This window comes from Emydura macquarii, unplaced genomic scaffold (genome assembly GCF_026122565.2).
Source record: "Emydura macquarii macquarii isolate MOO-44397 ecotype Brisbane River unplaced genomic scaffold, CSIRO-AGI_Emac_v2 contig_1230, whole genome shotgun sequence".
NCBI lineage: Eukaryota > Metazoa > Chordata > Testudines > Chelidae > Emydura > Emydura macquarii.
The window spans coordinates 22,427,150-22,444,087 of record NW_027131367.1 but is presented as its reverse complement, the minus strand read 5'-3'; the positions used below and the strand labels follow the sequence as shown (position 1 = coordinate 22,444,087).

At 45.8% G+C, this 16,938-nt stretch overlaps 1 protein-coding gene across 2 annotated transcripts in view; it reads left to right on the top strand.

Moving 5' to 3' along the window:
• Positions 1 to 16,938, top strand: part of PIK3R5 (phosphoinositide-3-kinase regulatory subunit 5) — a 96,277-nt gene that overhangs the window by 34,516 nt on the left and 44,823 nt on the right. For both annotated transcript variants that reach the window (XM_067547764.1, XM_067547763.1), the window contains exon 2: positions 6,722 to 6,834. In XM_067547764.1, coding sequence (XP_067403865.1) covers positions 6,735 to 6,834 — 100 coding nt within the window. In that variant the 5' untranslated portion in view covers positions 6,722 to 6,734. The remainder of the gene's footprint in view (positions 1 to 6,721; positions 6,835 to 16,938) is intronic.

Sequence of the window (16,938 nt, the reverse complement as noted above, 5' to 3'; positions counted from 1 at the left end):
GACTGGGTTTGCTGTGCTGCTTCAGCTTCTGGTACCGCTTGGAGGGATTGATCTACTTGGACCTATGTTCTGGGGATGTCAGTTTATTCCTGCAGCTGACCCTGATTCAGAGCGAAATGGGGAAGGTGGAGAGACCAGACATTGTCAAAGGAAGAAAATGAATTCACTGTTGGTTCTAAATGACATGTTCTTGGGCTTGGGAAACAACTAGATATGATCTGGATGCTTTCAATTCCAAATGAAATGATTGCTGCTGCAGTTCTTCTCCCACCCAGCAGACCTGCATGGATTTCTCTGTATCCCTGGTTTGGTTTAGTTTCCCTCCTTTGGCTCAGATGATCCAAGCCCTTCCTCTCTCATTCAAGTTACGGTGAGGGCTGGGTGAAGAGTGTCAGCATTGGAGGAGCAGTCAGTGATTGAGATGCAGGCAGGGCAGCGTTTGAATCATGCTCACACTCAGGTCTCCACCCATTGGACTTCCCAGTGAAAGTGAACATGTTTACAAACCGATCCTCTGCGCTGTGCATTTTTTTTCCATTTCCTACTTTGGAGGTGCAGCCAGCAGCCTCTGAACAATTGGGGCAGGAAGGGCTACTGTCTTGCCATGAATGTGCCCGGGAGGCTTTCTTGTGTGACCTGTATGCTTGGATTAAAGACCTTGTTTCGTGCCGTGGGTTTTCCCTCCACTGTAGGAGATGATTGCATGTGCATGCTGGGGAGCTGTTGCTGGGATTGGATGCAATGGACGGGGAAATCTCACATTGTGACATGGCTGTCTGTGTTTCCTCTCTTGGCCTTTGAGGGGCAAACAGAATAGAAAGAGCATTAACGTAGCCGGGATGCACAGGGCTGTGCCTTCCCCAGACGTCTTGCTGGAGCTGTCTGATTTATCTGAAGATGAGTGGGGTAGGGAATTGCCCCTTGTGTAGCCTAAGCAAAAGCAGCTGTCTTAATGGGCACAGCTCCATTCGCTGCAGTGGAGCTGCACTCATTCACATCAGCTGGGGATCTGGCCCTTATGCTTGATTCCCCTCTTGTTTACATTTGGCCAGTGCAACTACTCCTGATCCCTCACCGGTGCAGGGGATGAATTGGGCCCTATCTATGTAGGATGTACTGTACGTAATAGACATCTCTGAGTCAGGACAGGCGCTTTTCCTACAGTAAAGCCCTCACGCATTTCAGATCTGTAGCATACCGTGCCCTATTCACGCAGGAGCTGTGCGATTTTGACAGCCTAAGCCTCCTTTCCATCCTTCCAGTTCTGGGCTGCTCCAGGGACCTAACTTACACAGCCCTGGGGGAGTGCCCAAGTTATGGCAGCCTGTCCCGGCTTCCTCCCACAATGCCCACAGAGCTGTGCACTGTAACTCTGCCTTGCCCTGTACACTGTGACTTGCAGCAGTGGACCTATAGGGCTGCATAAATTGCTCTGACCAAAGCCTACAGCAGGGGGAATTCTCCCTTTACTTGCCCTTCGACACTTCCACAGTATAAAAGGGCCGTAGCGAACGGCTGATGCCCTCACCTAATGTTTAACCTGGGCATTCCCGTCTGACTATTTTTGCCATGTTTTCTGGCCTGGCTAATAGAGCTGAAACCCCCTGCTAATAACTGAAAGATGGCCTCGAATTGCATGGTTCAGATCTAGAACTGAGGAGGAAACTATTTTCCCATCCCATGAGAATTTTCAAGATTTTGAGAATTTACCTGCCCTGGACCTGAGACAAACAGTCAAAATCTCAGCTCTGTTTGTGAACAGCCAGTCCAAGAATCATTCTGGAATGGGTCAGTCAAACTGTTTCCTTTCCGTGTTGGCCTTTAAACAAAATGTAAACATTATTTTACTATAAATTAACGAAAATTTTGAAACAAAAAGTCATTTTGTACCAAAACCCACAACTCCTTGGTTCAAAAAGCTTGAAATCTTTTTCAAATTGGGAAACTTGTCAAAACCGACCCTTTCCTGCCAACTGTTTCGGTTTTGACTAACCAATATTTTCTGATGGGAGAAAAAATCATTTGGTGAGAAAATTCGCAACCAGCTCTATTCAAATCCAGACTCTTCCATGGTGAGGCTTAGATCGGCTTTTACTCTGCTTTGGGCCCATCTACGCTTCTATCCTCCACACCCCATCTCTCAAAAACCCAACTAAAACTAGCTAACGTATATTTGGTATTCAAAAGAAGTATGCCCCAATGAGAGGCAACATGGCTTTCTTTTGTTGTTGCCACTATTAAAGGTGTTTAAAATGCTGATAGGAGCAAAACTTGCTTTCTTGAGATCCAACATCCCTGTTGATTGCTTTCTGTGAACTGACTGCTACTTCTTTGTAATTCACATAGTTGGTGGATAATGGTTGTAAGCTTCCCTGTTGTCCTCTCATTCTCAGTCACTTCTCCTTGATTAGTAAGAAGCCACTTCAATCTAGTTGTGTGGTGCCGCTCATGGATGGGGAAGAGAGAGGCTGGTTCCATACTGTAGCATGTATAACAGTAGCTGTTTGTCCTACCTGATCAGCTACCAGTAGATACTATGGTGATGAGGTGCACTAGAAATCTCTGTCTAGGTGCGATTATCTGTTTTCTTTCAGAAGTCCCAGTGCCTCCTGATTATTCTAACTGTTCTGGGTATGGAGGAAAGATGGCTTTTGGTTGAAGCACAGGACTAGGAGTCAGGAGACCTGAGTGCTGTTCCCAGCACTGTTGCAGATTCACTGTGTGATCCTGGGAAAATTACTTTAACCTCTTTGTGCTTCAGTTGCCCTGTCTGTAAAATGGGGCTGGTTGTGAGACTTAAATCATTCATGCATGTGAAGCATTTGGAGATCTTTGGATGGAGGCTGTTATCGAAAGGCAAAGTTCTTAGATGGGGAGATTTTACCCCACAAAGGGAGACCTGTCAGATGCTCCATGGAGTCCACTGGGACTTCGCTGTTGATTTTACATGGAAGGTGCCCAGAGACTACAGTGATGGGCAGTAGTATAAAACCCTGACATCTGGTTCATACAGCACATGCCCAGTTTGTGCAGAATAGTTGACGCAGTTGAGCTGAAACCTACCCTATTCCATATGCAAGTAAATTCTCTAAGGAGAGACTTGGATTGCCTTGTTCAAGTGGAGTGTTCGTACCGACAACCACCACAAAAACAACATTGCTGTCGCTTCTCCCCCTCCCTCCTCTGTCCTGGGTGTGGCGTTTCCAGATGCTAGTGTGTGGAGTGAATGGTAGTGACATGCACTATTGCTTTTTTCTTTCCACACACAGCCGGTTCTGTAACGACTAGAAAAGACACACCCTGAATCTCTTAGCTGTCTTGGTCTTTTTCTGGTGCTTTCCCTTCTTTTCCCTTCCCTGAAGAACCAATTCCAGATTTGAAGCCTCCACCGAAAACTCTCCAGGTGCCTCTTGTCTTCTGCCAGATCTTGCCCAGCCTTCAGTAAGTCATTCTCAGGCTTTCTCTGGGACCCTGGCTGAGCCACAGCTGCAGGACTTGTTACAGGCAGGAGAGCCCTTCCATTGTAGCATGGCATTCTGCTTGGAAATCTACAAAGCAACACCAAGGTGTGGCGATGGAGCTGCCCCAGGGGCTGTCAGAGCGGGGCTGATGCTTTGGGATCAAGTGCTCAGAAGCACCACTGTGGACAATTCACCGTGCATGCTCTTAGCTCCCTCCGCCACTTGCATTCGAAGAACTCACCCAGGGGCACTAATGTGCTAGCGAAGATTTCCAAAATTAGCTAGTGATTTGGGGTGTCTCCAGCTTGAGAGACATAAAGAGGGCCTGTTTTCCAGAGGGTACATGCTCAGCTCTTAGAGAAAATCAGGCCCCTTTTAGGGTGTCTCAAGCTGGGCACCCAAAAAGGAGACACTCCAAATTACTAGACACTCTTAAAAACCTTAGCCTCAGTCTTCAGCTTCCCCTCACCTTTCTGGGAGTAGGGAGGTGAGACAGGGAACGTCTGCGCTGCAGTGCAAGTGTGTGATTGCAGCATGTGGAGTTACTCGACCTGTCTTTAATCCAGCTGGCGTGAGCAGCGAAGCTGCAGCAACGTGGGCTTCAGCACAGGCCACTGCCCCAGTAAATACCTAGGGTCCCAGGTGGGCTCGTACAGCCTGCATCACTGCAGCTTTGCTGCTTCCAGCCCCGAGATGACTAGAGCGAAGCTTGCTCAGATACATCCACCGTCCTCTGCAATGTAGACAGACCCTGACCTGAGCAAGGCCGCGTGACAGGTCTGACTGGCACTTTCCAGTACTGTCCCCTGTAAGTAAAGTAATTTTGCATAAGCTGTGTGTGTTTGGGGAGGGAAGGAGGTGAGGGGGATGAAATGTTGCCAGTTCACCATTCTGGACACATTCCAACTCATTTTTCCAATGAAGTTTCAACAGACTTTGTTGCATATGCCAAGACTTAGATATGTGTGGGGTCACCACAGGCATATTAGGAAATTGACAGAAGCATCTGTACTTTGTGGTTTTAAAATTACAGTAATGACTTTCCCTTCATGTCCCAATGTCAGTTTCCGATTTAAACATCAAGGAGCATGACAGGGAATTCTGCCGTTCTGGGACAGTGCGTTGCAGGTGGTTCAAGCGCTCTCAAGAGGCAAGAGGAATTTCCTAGTCTTTCTTTGCTGAGTGCTAGACTAACATTAGCCTTTCTTCTGATGATCCCACTTTGTTCTCAAACAAGCTGACATGTAGGATTTGTATTTTTATGTCCTGTAGCAATGTGCTGGGTGAGTCATGCCCTTCTTAGTCACCGTTTTCCTTTTGACGCTTGCCACGAGTCATGAGCGAAATGCCAAGCGGATCTGAAGATGAGCACACACTCTCTGTCTGTTCTCTTCGGACACTTGTGGCAGAATCTCTTCTCCCTGAGCTGGCATAGCAGAGTCAGTCTAGGGGGCGTACAATACTCGATAGAAAACAACACGGTCTGTGGCAGAGTCCAGTGCCAATGTGCAAAAGCAGCTCTTCCCTTCACAGTGAAGCAGAGTGCTGTCACCTGCCAGACCTGTGCGTCAGTGCCACTTTTGCCTGGATGCCCTCGTGTGGATTCTCTGAAGTGTGGAAGAGGTAGGAATAGGGGCTTGATTCTCTGACTTGGCAAGTTCATTTTGGGAACCGAAGGCAGCTGGGGGCCTGCATTAGCGATCTTCCCCTGCGTGGGGTAATCTCCATCAGCATATAGCTGATGGTGTGGCTCTATGAATTGCTAGGCCAGAACCCCTTTCCCGCCCACTGACTAAGGGAGGTAGCGAGTGGGGAGGAAGGAGCAAAGTGGAGCATGGCTCTGCTACACCAGATTCTCCACTGAGTTAAACTGTCCCCAGTGTCTGCGAATCAGGGAACCATGATCGCCGCGCTCTGCTTGGATGCACTGGCGAATCAAGCCAAGACAGATGCTGGGATACCCTGGACTCAAGTTCAAACCTTTGAGGATCTTCTAGGATCCTAGTGTGTAGAGAATGAATAGAAGGCTGCTCCTGCCATCCAGTTGCAAAGGCTGAACTGGCAATCCCCTTGTCCCAAGAGAGATGGATTTTAGATTTATTTATTTATTTAAAATCAAGAGGCAAGGAAGCTCTCGGTGACCCCGCTGAGACCACGGGCTAAAGAAGGGAAGGTGCATACTGAACAGGAGCCATCTGGATGCTCAGCTCTGATTGCAGGGGAGATATCCTTAACTCAGCAGTCTCTTGATTATTTGCAATAGTAGAAGATAAGTGGCCGTAATGCTTAATTGTAAGGCTAGTTTTCTTACCACTGGTGTGTCACCTGCCACTCCCTTGGTTTGGATGTAATGCTCTAAGACGGAGGATACCTCATCACGTATGACTCGTTGTGTGTTAGCCCACGTCGTGGATTTGATTCCTGAGTGGTAGGGGCGGAAGGGTATTTTCCATACAGTCTGATTGTGAAATGTGCGTGCAATCTGCTATTTCAACATGGCCTTGATGATTCTGCATGGGGAGGCGCTCTGTCCTGGCACAGATGCCATGACCATGCATGTTTCCTGTGTTACCCCAATAGCTTCTTCGCCTTTGCCTTACGTTGGCCAGTCAGCAGCAGGGGATGGCTGGAGAAGGCAGCAGACCCAGCTCCCCTTTGCAAGTTGTCTAAGGCTAGGACTGTAATCTGTGAGCAGAGGCATTGTGGGATGAATCCAAAGCCACCAACAATGTCCATCATGGTCACCAATTAAATGACGTGCATGCACTGTGGGGTGGAAAGAACTCGGAACCATCTGCTTCCTTTGCCACCTAAGCTGTGGGACGTCTTTAGTTGTGTTACGTTGAGACTCTTTGCAGGCCACTAGCCACTAGACTTCATCATCATTGTAAACGTACGAGCAGATCTTGCTCTCTCCAGCAGAGGATAGTGGTGAGAATATATGTGCTGCGGGTTTGGAGGATCTTACGCCCCCTTGACACCACAAAGGGACCCTGCAGCTCCTCTTGATTGAGTTGCACGTCTCTTGTTTTGCTGACAGTTGGGTAGATAGGGGAAGACAGGACTGGCAGAGAAGATTACAAGGTAGCAATGACAGTGGCTGAAAAGGTCAGGAAAAGAGACTTTTAACTGGGCGAAATTTCAAAGCGGATGCCTTGCTTGTCAAGACTTTGAGGGGGTTGTTTTGTGTCCTCTGCTCAGCACAGAGTGCTCCTGGGTACGGCCTGGTGATACTAACTCTTCTGTCTCTCTCCATTTAGGAGATGAACTAAAATGCAGCACACAACATGCACAGAGGACAGGATCCATCATGCGCTGGAAAGATGTCTCCATGGACTTAGCAGAAGTGCAGCCCCCTCCACCACGTGGACCGGTAGGTGACCCAATGTTCATGTGCTTCCTGAAGGCCCAAGGTATCCTCACCAAACCTTGTGGCATAAATGTCCTGGGATCCTTCCTGCCCTTTCTGTTGATGTTTGCATGTCTTGTCCTTCGCCTGGTAACATTCTGCCAAAGCAGTGGGAAGACAATGTGGTTAGGAGCTACTGCCCCATTCCTCTAGAAACTCTGGGGCTCAGAACCATCTTCCCTTCAATACATGAATTAGAGATGGGCCCGCTCTACTTACCCACTTGTGCCTTCCCAAGTCCTTCACCTAGCTGGGAGATGTGCCAAGATGTTGAGAGATTGATGTTAAGCTTCACGTAGGCGAGGGTCTCCAGCAGAAGTACTAGGTGTATGTGAACTGGCCAGAGCATGGGTTGAAAAGGGTAGGTGCCTCCACTCATCACAAGGGATGACCCCTGTTCTTTGACTACCTGGTGCGATCTTGTTGTGGTGTAAACACAGCTCAGAGCTGTATTTCTGAGGGGGTGGGTTTACTAGGGTTTGGGACAGGTGAGCCAACGAAACATGGTGGATGGCATTTTCCAAAAAGCGCAGTGCTGGCCTAGCTCTGCTCCCATTAAAGTCAATGGTAAAACTCCCATTCACTGCACTGGGAGCCGAGTTCGCTCAGCACTGTCTTCTGGCAGTCCTACCTGTCATTTGGTGCTGGGGGCTGTGAGCAGCTCTCAGTTCACTGGGGGAGTGGGCGTTCTGTTAACCAGCGATTAAACCGTCCCCTGGAACGGCAGTTCCATCATCCCCCTCCTGCTCTGTCATTTACTCCTGTCAGGCAGCATCACTGAAGACATTGAGACTGCTTATCGAGTATGGTGTTACTCTGTGTAGTAAGCATGTTGGAAACTGGCCCTGAATTTCTGTCCTGCTGGGGGTACCTCTGCACTCACCAGTCACTGCAGTTCTGGGACTGTCTGTCTTTGCTACCCTCATTTTCAGGGTTTTATAACTTATATATCAGTAACTGGATTGAAACCTTAGAGCCAGGTTTCGGCCTGGGACAATTCCATCCATTCCTTACCAACTTCTTCCCTTTCTGCCAAAACAACCAAGTATTACAACCCTCTCTTAGCCAGCTGTGTCAGCCATATTTCAATCAGTGGCTGGAAAAATAACGGGTGTGTCCCAGCTTGGGTGTGCTGTGTTTGTGTAGGTAACTGTCATGGCTTGTTTTCGATGTAGGGCACCTTTGTGTTTCTAGATGTCTGCTTGTCTGCAGCTGCCGTTTGGTAAGGCTGAGCTGATGCAGCATGCTTGTAAGGAGTTGCACACTGCACGCTTTCATGGAGACATTAGATTAATAGATTTTTAAGGCCAGATGGATCATTATGATTATCTGGTCTGACCTCTTGCAAAACCTAGGCTAAAAATGCTCACCCTGAAACGTCAGCATCAACCTCATATCTTCTGCTTGAGCTAGAGCAGATCTTTAATTCCAAACTGGTACCTTTCTAAAAGATGTCAAGTGATGGAGAAACCCTAGGTAAATTGTTCCAGTGGTTAATGACCCTCCTGTTAAAAGTAATTGTGGCTTATTTCTAATCTGAATTTGTCTAGCTTCAGCTTCCAGCTCTTGGATCTTGTCAGGCCTTTATCTGCTAGATTAAAGATCAGTCTGTCAGAAAGCTCTTCCCATTTAGATATTTGTAAGCTGTGATCAAGTCATCTCTTAACCTTCTTTTGAATGAACTCAATAGATTGAGCTTTGTTAGTCTCTCACTGTAAAGCAGATTTTCCAGACCTTGTATCATTCCTGTAGCTCTTTTCTGGATGCTTTCCAATTTTTCAGCATCCTTTCCTAAGTGGGGACCCAAGAACTTGGCATAATATGAAGTAATGGTCTCTCTAATGCTGTATATAGAAGTAATATCACCTCCCTACTTCTATTCAATATTCCTCCTTTATATATCCAGTGATTGCTTTCACCCTCTTAGCTACAGCATCATGCTGAGAGCCCATGTTCAAATGGTTATTTACCTTGGCCCCTAGGTCATTCAGTGTCACTGCATTCCAGGATACTGTCCCCCAGCTTGTACATGTGGCCTACATTCCTTGTTCCTAATTGTGTGGCCTTGCATTTGGCTGTATTAAAACATGTTCAAATGACCCTGTTTGCCAAGCAATCCAGGTGGCTCTGTATAACTGACCTGTCCCCACCATTATTTACCTCTCTACTCTACCAATTTTTGTGCCGTCAGCAAATGTTGTTAGCAATAATTTTATATTTCTTAGTTCACATTAAATTGAACCAAGAACAGATCCCTGTGGGACCCCACTAGAAACTCTCCCATTGAATGACTCCCCCCCATTTCAAATTACTTTTTGAGATCCATCAATCAGTTTTTAATCAATTTTAATTTGGGCTACATTTTTTTCAGAATGTCATGAGAGACTAAATTAAATGCCTTACAAAAGTATAAGTCTGCTATGCCAACACAGTTACCTTTTACCAGCCAAACTTGTGACCCCATAAAAGAAGTCCTATTTTCCATAAAACCATGTTAATTTATTGTATTACCATTCCTCAATTGTTTATCGATTTGTATCCCATGTCTGAAAACCCAGTGCTGGGAAATGGATTGGCAAGACCCACTCTCAGCCAAAGAATTGAACCTCTCATTGCAAGTCCTGTGTCCTCTTAGCACCACCCATAGCACATATTAAGCTCCCTGGACTGGCGAGCCATTAACACACGGCTCTCGGCTGTTGGTTAGAGATCTAAGCAGGAAAGGTTAGGGTTGTGGTGAAAGCACTGGACTGGCAGACGGGATCCACATTCAGTTCTTAGCTCAGCCACAGTCTCCATGTGATCTGGGCAAGTCACTTAACTGTGTCTCAGTTCTCCCCCTATAAAAGGGGGCTAATGATCCCTCCTGACCTGAGTGTTGTTATAAGAATAACAGCTGCTAACGAGAGTGGTGTGCTCATCTGCTATGCTGATTAAATACCTGGCTTGCCTATGTATTGGCATGAGCTTCAAAGATAATGCATGAATCTGAACTAAAAGTGTGGGGGAAAACCTCCTTTCCTCATGCTTTAATGATATTTTCAACGCTAATTGCGGGTGAGGGGGTACGAGTTATACACAAATGTAAACCAAATTAATAATGGAAACTGAAATCCTCCGATAGTGCATAAAATGGTTTGGTTTTGGTAAGTTTCCTGTGATGTGTGTATTGGCTTATTCTGGGGCTGCCTCTTGATTCAGGGGTTACTGCCATTCTTTTGTGTAGATCAAAGAAAAAAGCCCATTTAAAATATTTGCCTTGCGGGGAGATGTGGGAGACGAGACGTACCCTAGAACTCAGTGGAACCTGGAACAAAAATTGGAGTTGGAGGCAGGTGACATCTGAGGGACATGAATTCTGACAAAGAGGACCGGCTTCAAAAGCACCTTCAAAAGTCTTTCAAAGTCCCATTGACTTTCTTGGTTTTTTCAGTGGGACTTAGATACATTTTCAGAATTTTGCCCAGTGTCTCTTTAACGTACTAGACTTTGAGGAGACACACACACACAGGGGCGACTTATCCCAGTGAAATGATTTATTCACAGTGAGGCATCAAATGCATAATGGAAACAAACTGAAAAAAATAGACAATGTTTTTGTCCCTGGCAACCTGTGTCTGTTGTAGTGATCCTGGGTGTCACTTGTACCAGCTGGCTAAGAGTCATCTGGCGAGATTGGTTTATTGTTTTTTGTAAATTGACAGTTGTCCCTTTCGACAAGAAGCGAAGGGGAAGCGTTAACCACAGCAGCAGAATTCAGGAGGTAGCAGCCGCTGGAGGAGGCGTGCTGATGCCAAGTATTGCAGTATAGTTCTGAGAAAAGAAACTTTCAAGCCTCATCCTTTCTAGCCACCCCCAGTGATATTGGCGGGTGGTTGCTCGATCTAGGCGTGATGGTGTAATCTTTGTTGACACTGGAGATCAAAGCAGAAGCATTTCAAAGTGTAAATGCTGCTATTCTGTTAGTCCAAACTCAGTGTTTGTAATATTTATTGGTAATACTGTAGCATCCAGAAGTGGACTGGGACCCACCCCACTGTGCTAGGCACTGTACAAACAGAACAAAAATGATCGTCTGTGCCCCAAAAAGCTGCTTGTGAGTCTCTGTGTCCTGCTCTAAAGTGAGATTTCTCTGGAATTGGCTGTTCCGTCACATTGTTAATTTCTTTGCTGCAAAAACCAGATTGGTCTATACTGAGGTGGTGTTGGAGGCAGCATGGTCTGGGGGTTGGGTCATGAGACGGGAGTCAGGAGAGCTGTGATCTAGTCCCACTTCTGCCACTGACTAGCACGGTAAACACTTATCTTCGGCAGGCGACTTATGACCTGTTCTTTTTTTCAAAAATGCTGAGCTTGTGAACTACAACGGGACTCAGGAGTGCTCAACACTTCTGAAAACCAGGCTGTTAATGGATCTGTCTCCGTTTTCTCACATGTAAAGTGAAGATACTTATTTACCTACTTATTTACCTGCCCACTAAACTCACAAGAGCTTTGTGAGGATGAATTAATGTCTGTGAAGTAACTTGTACGTGTAACGCACTCTAGAAGTGACTAGTAGTGGTAACCTTTCAAGTCAAGCACCAGTCCTCTGACTGGGCCAATGTGGTTCACATGCTCTGGTTCTGTGGTTCTGAGCCTCTGATTTAGAATCAGTGAATGCAGCTCCCTGTGTGATGTTCCCATTTTACAGACCAGGAAATGAGGCTGAAAAGTTGACTTGCTCACTACCCTGTGAGGTTGCTGGGAATGGACCCTGGGAGTTCCTGGATGACACTATGACCTGATGCTACTTTAATTTTGTAAGGAAGCATTTAGGGTGCAGTAAAACTGCAGAAGAGGCCAAGGTTTTAAATGGCCGTTCTCCCTGCAGTGTCTGCATCCTGTAACAGGTTATCTCCGCTGGAGACCGTGCTAACTGCTGTGGGAGCTCCTGCATGTGAATACTCTGGATTTGACAATGAAATTAGGAAGAAATACTTTGTAATGGAAGCTCTGAAGAGTACTCTCTCTCAAACATGCTGCTGGGCTGCGTTGGTTTCACCATAGTGTGTGCAAGGAGGGAATAGGCAGAACAATGGGGCTACAGAGCTACTGGGATACTATTCTAGACCTTCTTGCTTGTATAAATGTCTTAATTCTTTGTGCATGCCAGAGTGATCCCACTGCAATGCACCAGCTTGGTGAGCGTGGGTGATATTGCCCATAGACAGGCTATAGGGCATACCAGCGCTGTTCCAACTTCCCTGGTTTGGGTTCTTCTGTAGCTCAGGTGGCGGAGATGTGGGGTTTTTGAGCAAAGGGACAAAGATTCTAGTCCTAGGTCACTGTATGAACTTATCTATAGCGTCTGTTCTCTGCAGTGCATTCATCTCTCCTCCACTGAGGTCAGCCCCGAGTCAGTGTGCTGTAGAACAGTATAAATGGGCTCTCACTGCTTCAGATTGCACAGGGTCAGTTGTCATCTAGAGGGAGAGAAATAGCTATCAATGTTTTCCTTTAGGATATTAAACTGGTTTCGTATTTAACTTTCCGGTGCCTGCAGCTGGCAAGCGCCTGACCCTGGGCTGGGTAAGCCCTGCCTCGTTAATGGGCTTAGGTTAGTAAGGAAAGGAATGTTCACTCCACCGACTCCAGGGCCCACACAGTGCCTTGGCTGGTCTTTGCCTGAGAACAGCGCTTCATTAAGAATGACAGAGTTTGCAGACATACATTACCCATGTTCCTCGTTTCAAGGGATGTTCCTCATTCCAGTTCCAGAGTTCCGTGCACACCACACACATCTGGTCTCCCATCATGTGTGATGTTGAGAATTATTTACATCAGAAATAAAGAACCATGGTGCAAAAGTCAATGAGATACACTAAAGGGATGGTCCCACAGCATTAGCAGTTTCCTGCATGAATAATTTTTGTTTCCCTCATTTGGGGTCTTTGTTCATCCCGCATTTGGAGTGTTGCAGGCTGAGAGATTCATACATTTTTATAGCCGGAGGGGACAATTAGATCATCTAGTCCATCCTCTTCTATAACACAGGCCATAGAATTTTACCCAGCTACTCCTGTATCGAGCCCAACATTTGTGATTTAAGGCGTGATTATGGCATTTGCCGCTTGGTGCAAAACATTGTCACTGATTAACTTCTGGTCATGCAGTTGTGGCTTTGTAAGGAAAATCATTGTGTCAGGTTTGGTCTCTTGCCTAAGGTGATTTGCTCCTCTTGGAAAGTTTGAGCAAGATCCTTTTGGCCATTCCATTGAATAAGGACTTCTCCAACTCTAAAACAGTTCTCACCATGCTTTTAAAACGGACTTACTAAAAACTGGCTGAAGATCATGCCATGGCATGAAACTAGCCCTCAGTGAGGAGCCAAGTGCTTGTTCTTGGTTTTATGGAGGTCGGAGGCATGTAGTTTGAGAGAGAGATGCTGCACATGTGTCATGAAGTCATCGACAAATCAGTGCCTTTCCTAAAGATATCAAGCAAGCATAAGGCAGTAAAATGCCTGCCGTCAAGGCTGTAGATGAGCAGTGCGCACTGCCTTGGGGAATGATGGGGTGCACCATCTGTCACATGGTTTTGGAATCAGCTTTCAGTATCCAGACTAGGAAGTGAGGCCTCTGAGAATTTGCGGGATTTTCTCCTCCCTGATCAGTAAAAGGAACTTGAAGCCTCCTGGTGCTACTTAACTGCTGTGGCATACGATGCATTTACGTACCCCTGTGTGCCTTCATACTGTGCCCTTCAGACCCAGACCTGCTCTCATTGAACTCCGGGGCAAAACCTCCAGCAGCTTCAAAAGGACAGGGACAGTCCCTGAACTAGCTAGGTGCTAGACCTTGTGCCTAGCTTCAAACCTGCTCGAGCACTGGGCAGCAAGCTGGATCCCTCTGGGTGAGAGAGAGACAAGGATTTAAGTTACGGGTAGATATTGAGACTCTGAATATCTTTGTGAAACACTCTTAAAACATAGGGGCTTGAAATCAGCCCAGCTCCCCTCCACCCACATGTGGCGCTTAGCCAGTCACAGGGTCTTTTCTAACGGGCACACTCTAAACTGCATTTTCATGCAGATGTAACCATGGTGAACCCAGTGTAACGCTCGTTAACACAGAATGATACCCTGTCCCCTCCCCACCCAACTTGCTGGCCCACATAAGCTGGTTACACCTGCCAGCTGGCTACACCTGGCTAACTAATATTGATAAGGAAAGCAAAGAGACACAAGGAGAAATCTATATCTAGCAGAGTTAAGGACAATAAGGAGTTTTAAAAAATATATTATGAACATAAAGAATCTTGACAATGGTATTGTTCCGTTACTAGATGGAAATGGTAAAATTATCAATAATATTCCAGAAAAGGCAGAAGTGTTCAATAAATATTTCTGTTCTGTATCTGGGGAAAAAACAGAGAATTCACCATATTGGTGATAACATTCTTTCTATTCCACTAGTATCTCTGAAGAATGTTAAACAGAAGCTCCTAAGCTTAGACATTTTTCAATCAGCAGCTCCAGATAACTTGCATCCAAGAGTTTTAAAAGAGCGGACCGAGGAGCTCACTGGACCATTTATGTTAATTTTCAATTAGTCTTGGAGCACTGGGGAGGTTTCTGTAGAAAGCTAATGTTGTTTCTATTTTTAAAAAGGGTATGTAAGACAGCCCAGCTAATTGTAAGCCTTTCAGCCTGACATCAGTCCGGGGCAAGATAATGGAGCAGTTGATACAGGTTTCCATTAATAAAAAATTAAATAGGGTAAAGTAATTAATGCAAATCAACATGGGTTTATGGCAAATAGATCCTGTCAAACAAACTTGATATCTTTTTTGGATGAGATTACAAGTTTGGTAGATAAATGTAATTTAGTTTGAAATAATATACTTCTGTAAGGTGTTTAGCTTGGTACTGCATGATATTGTGATTTTAAAAAACTAGAATGATATAAAGTTAACATGGCACACATTAAATAGATTAAAAACTGGCTAACCAATAGGTCTCAAATTGTAATTGTAAATAAGAATTGTCATGAGCTGGTGTTTCCAGTGGGATCCCACAGAGATTGGTTCTTAGCCTTATTCTATTTAATAATTTTGATCAATGAACAGAAAGAAAACATAAAATGGTTCCTGATAAAGTTTGCAAATGACACAAAAACCGGAGGAGTGGTAAAGAATGAAGAGGACAGGTCACTGATATAGAGCAATCTGGATCACTTGGTGAACTGGGCACAAGCAAACAATATGCAATAGGCTAAATGTGTATATCTAGGCACAGAGATTGCAGACCATACATACAGGATGGGGGACTCTATCTGGGAAGTAGGGACTCTGATTTGGGGTTGTGGTGGATAATCAGCTGAATGCAAACTCCCAGTATGATGCTGAGGCCAAAAGAGCTCACGCAATCCTCAGCTGCATAAACAGGGGTATCTTGAGTAGTAATAGAGAGGTTTTTACTTCTATATTTATCATTGGTATGACAACTGCTAGAATATTGTGTCCCATTTAGGTGCCCACAAATCAAGAAGGATGTTGATAATTTGGAGAAGGTTCAAATAAGAGCCACAAGAATGATTAGAGGATTAAAAACATGCCTTAGAGAGAGAAACTCACGGAGCTCAGTCGATTTAGGTTAATGAAGAGAAGGTGGAGGGATAAATTGATTACAGTCTATGAGGATCTACATGGGGAACAACTGTTTAATAATGGGCTTTTTAATCTAGCAGAGAAAGGTGTAACACACTCCCATGGCTGGAAGCTGAAGGTAGTTAAATTGAGACTGGAAATAAGGCATACATTTTTAACAGAGAGAATAATTAACCCTGGGAACAACTTATGAAGAGTCATGATGGATTCATTACTGACGAATTTTAAATCCAGATTGGATATTTTTCTCAAATCTCTGCTCTGGGAATTACTGGGGGGGAAGGGGGCAGTTCTCTGGGTTGCGTTATACAGGAGGTCAGACTAAAGGATCACAGTGGTTCCTTCTGGTTTTGGAATCTACTCTAGCAACCCATGCTTTTACGTCCGGAGCCCCCAGGTTTAATTCCCAGAGAAAACCCCTTGGGAGATGTACACTAGGAAAGACAGAAAGCTGACTGAGGATGGTGGGTTATAACGGGGGAGATGGGGGCAAGAATTCAGCCTTAGTTTTAGCCAACAAGTTAGTTAATGATCTGGAGTTGGATCAATTGTCTCACGTGTGCTGGGTGCTTGTGACCATACTGTAAAGGTATGTTCACAAGAGTTGCGGAAAGGAGCTGCTGTTGGCATGAGGGGGGGGTGTTGGCTACATGTTACAGTGGATGCATCTCCAATTACAGGACACTTAATTGCTTTACTCTGTGTTTCATAAAAATACCCTCTTGTGGCAGCGGTGCTGCCAGGTGCTCTGCTCTGCTCTGCTCTCCCTTCCCGGCAGACTGCATCGCACCCCACAATGACATCTGCGGAAGGAAGGAGAGGGAGTTTGTGGCTGAATGACCCGTTTGCTTTAAAGCTGGCCTACGATCTTCTGACCAATCCATAGTCAGTATGATGTTCATGTCTCCGTGTAGCTGTAGCGGGGGCTGAAAGGGTCATGGATCCAGGACTCTCTGGTGCACGTCAAGGCCCTGGAAGATGAGCTCCAAAGCCCCGATGCTCAAAATGCAGAGCTGGTGTGGAAATAACACGGCGATGGCGGGTGGAATCAGAAATTCCTGCTGAGATCTGCAGTCCTGAATCCATACTGGCACTGTACTGCTTCACTGGGCCATGTGATCCTGACTTGCCATGTCTGTGGATTTCAGAGCCAGAATGCTTTTGCTTAAATATATTTTTAACAGGGACACAGCACTGCCCTGGCTTACCGAACTCTGGTAACTGAAGGCTGCAGATGTCCCATGGGGTTATGCTGGTTTAAGCGCTGTCTGCAGCTCTGCTTCTGCAGGACTGAGGCGCTCTGCAGGAACTAACCCCTGAAGCAGCTGACCCCTCTGCCTGAGCCTTCTGAGTTTCTACTGTAACGAGGAAACTTCGATTATCCAACCCCCTGATTTTAACCTGTATCTAACAGAGGAT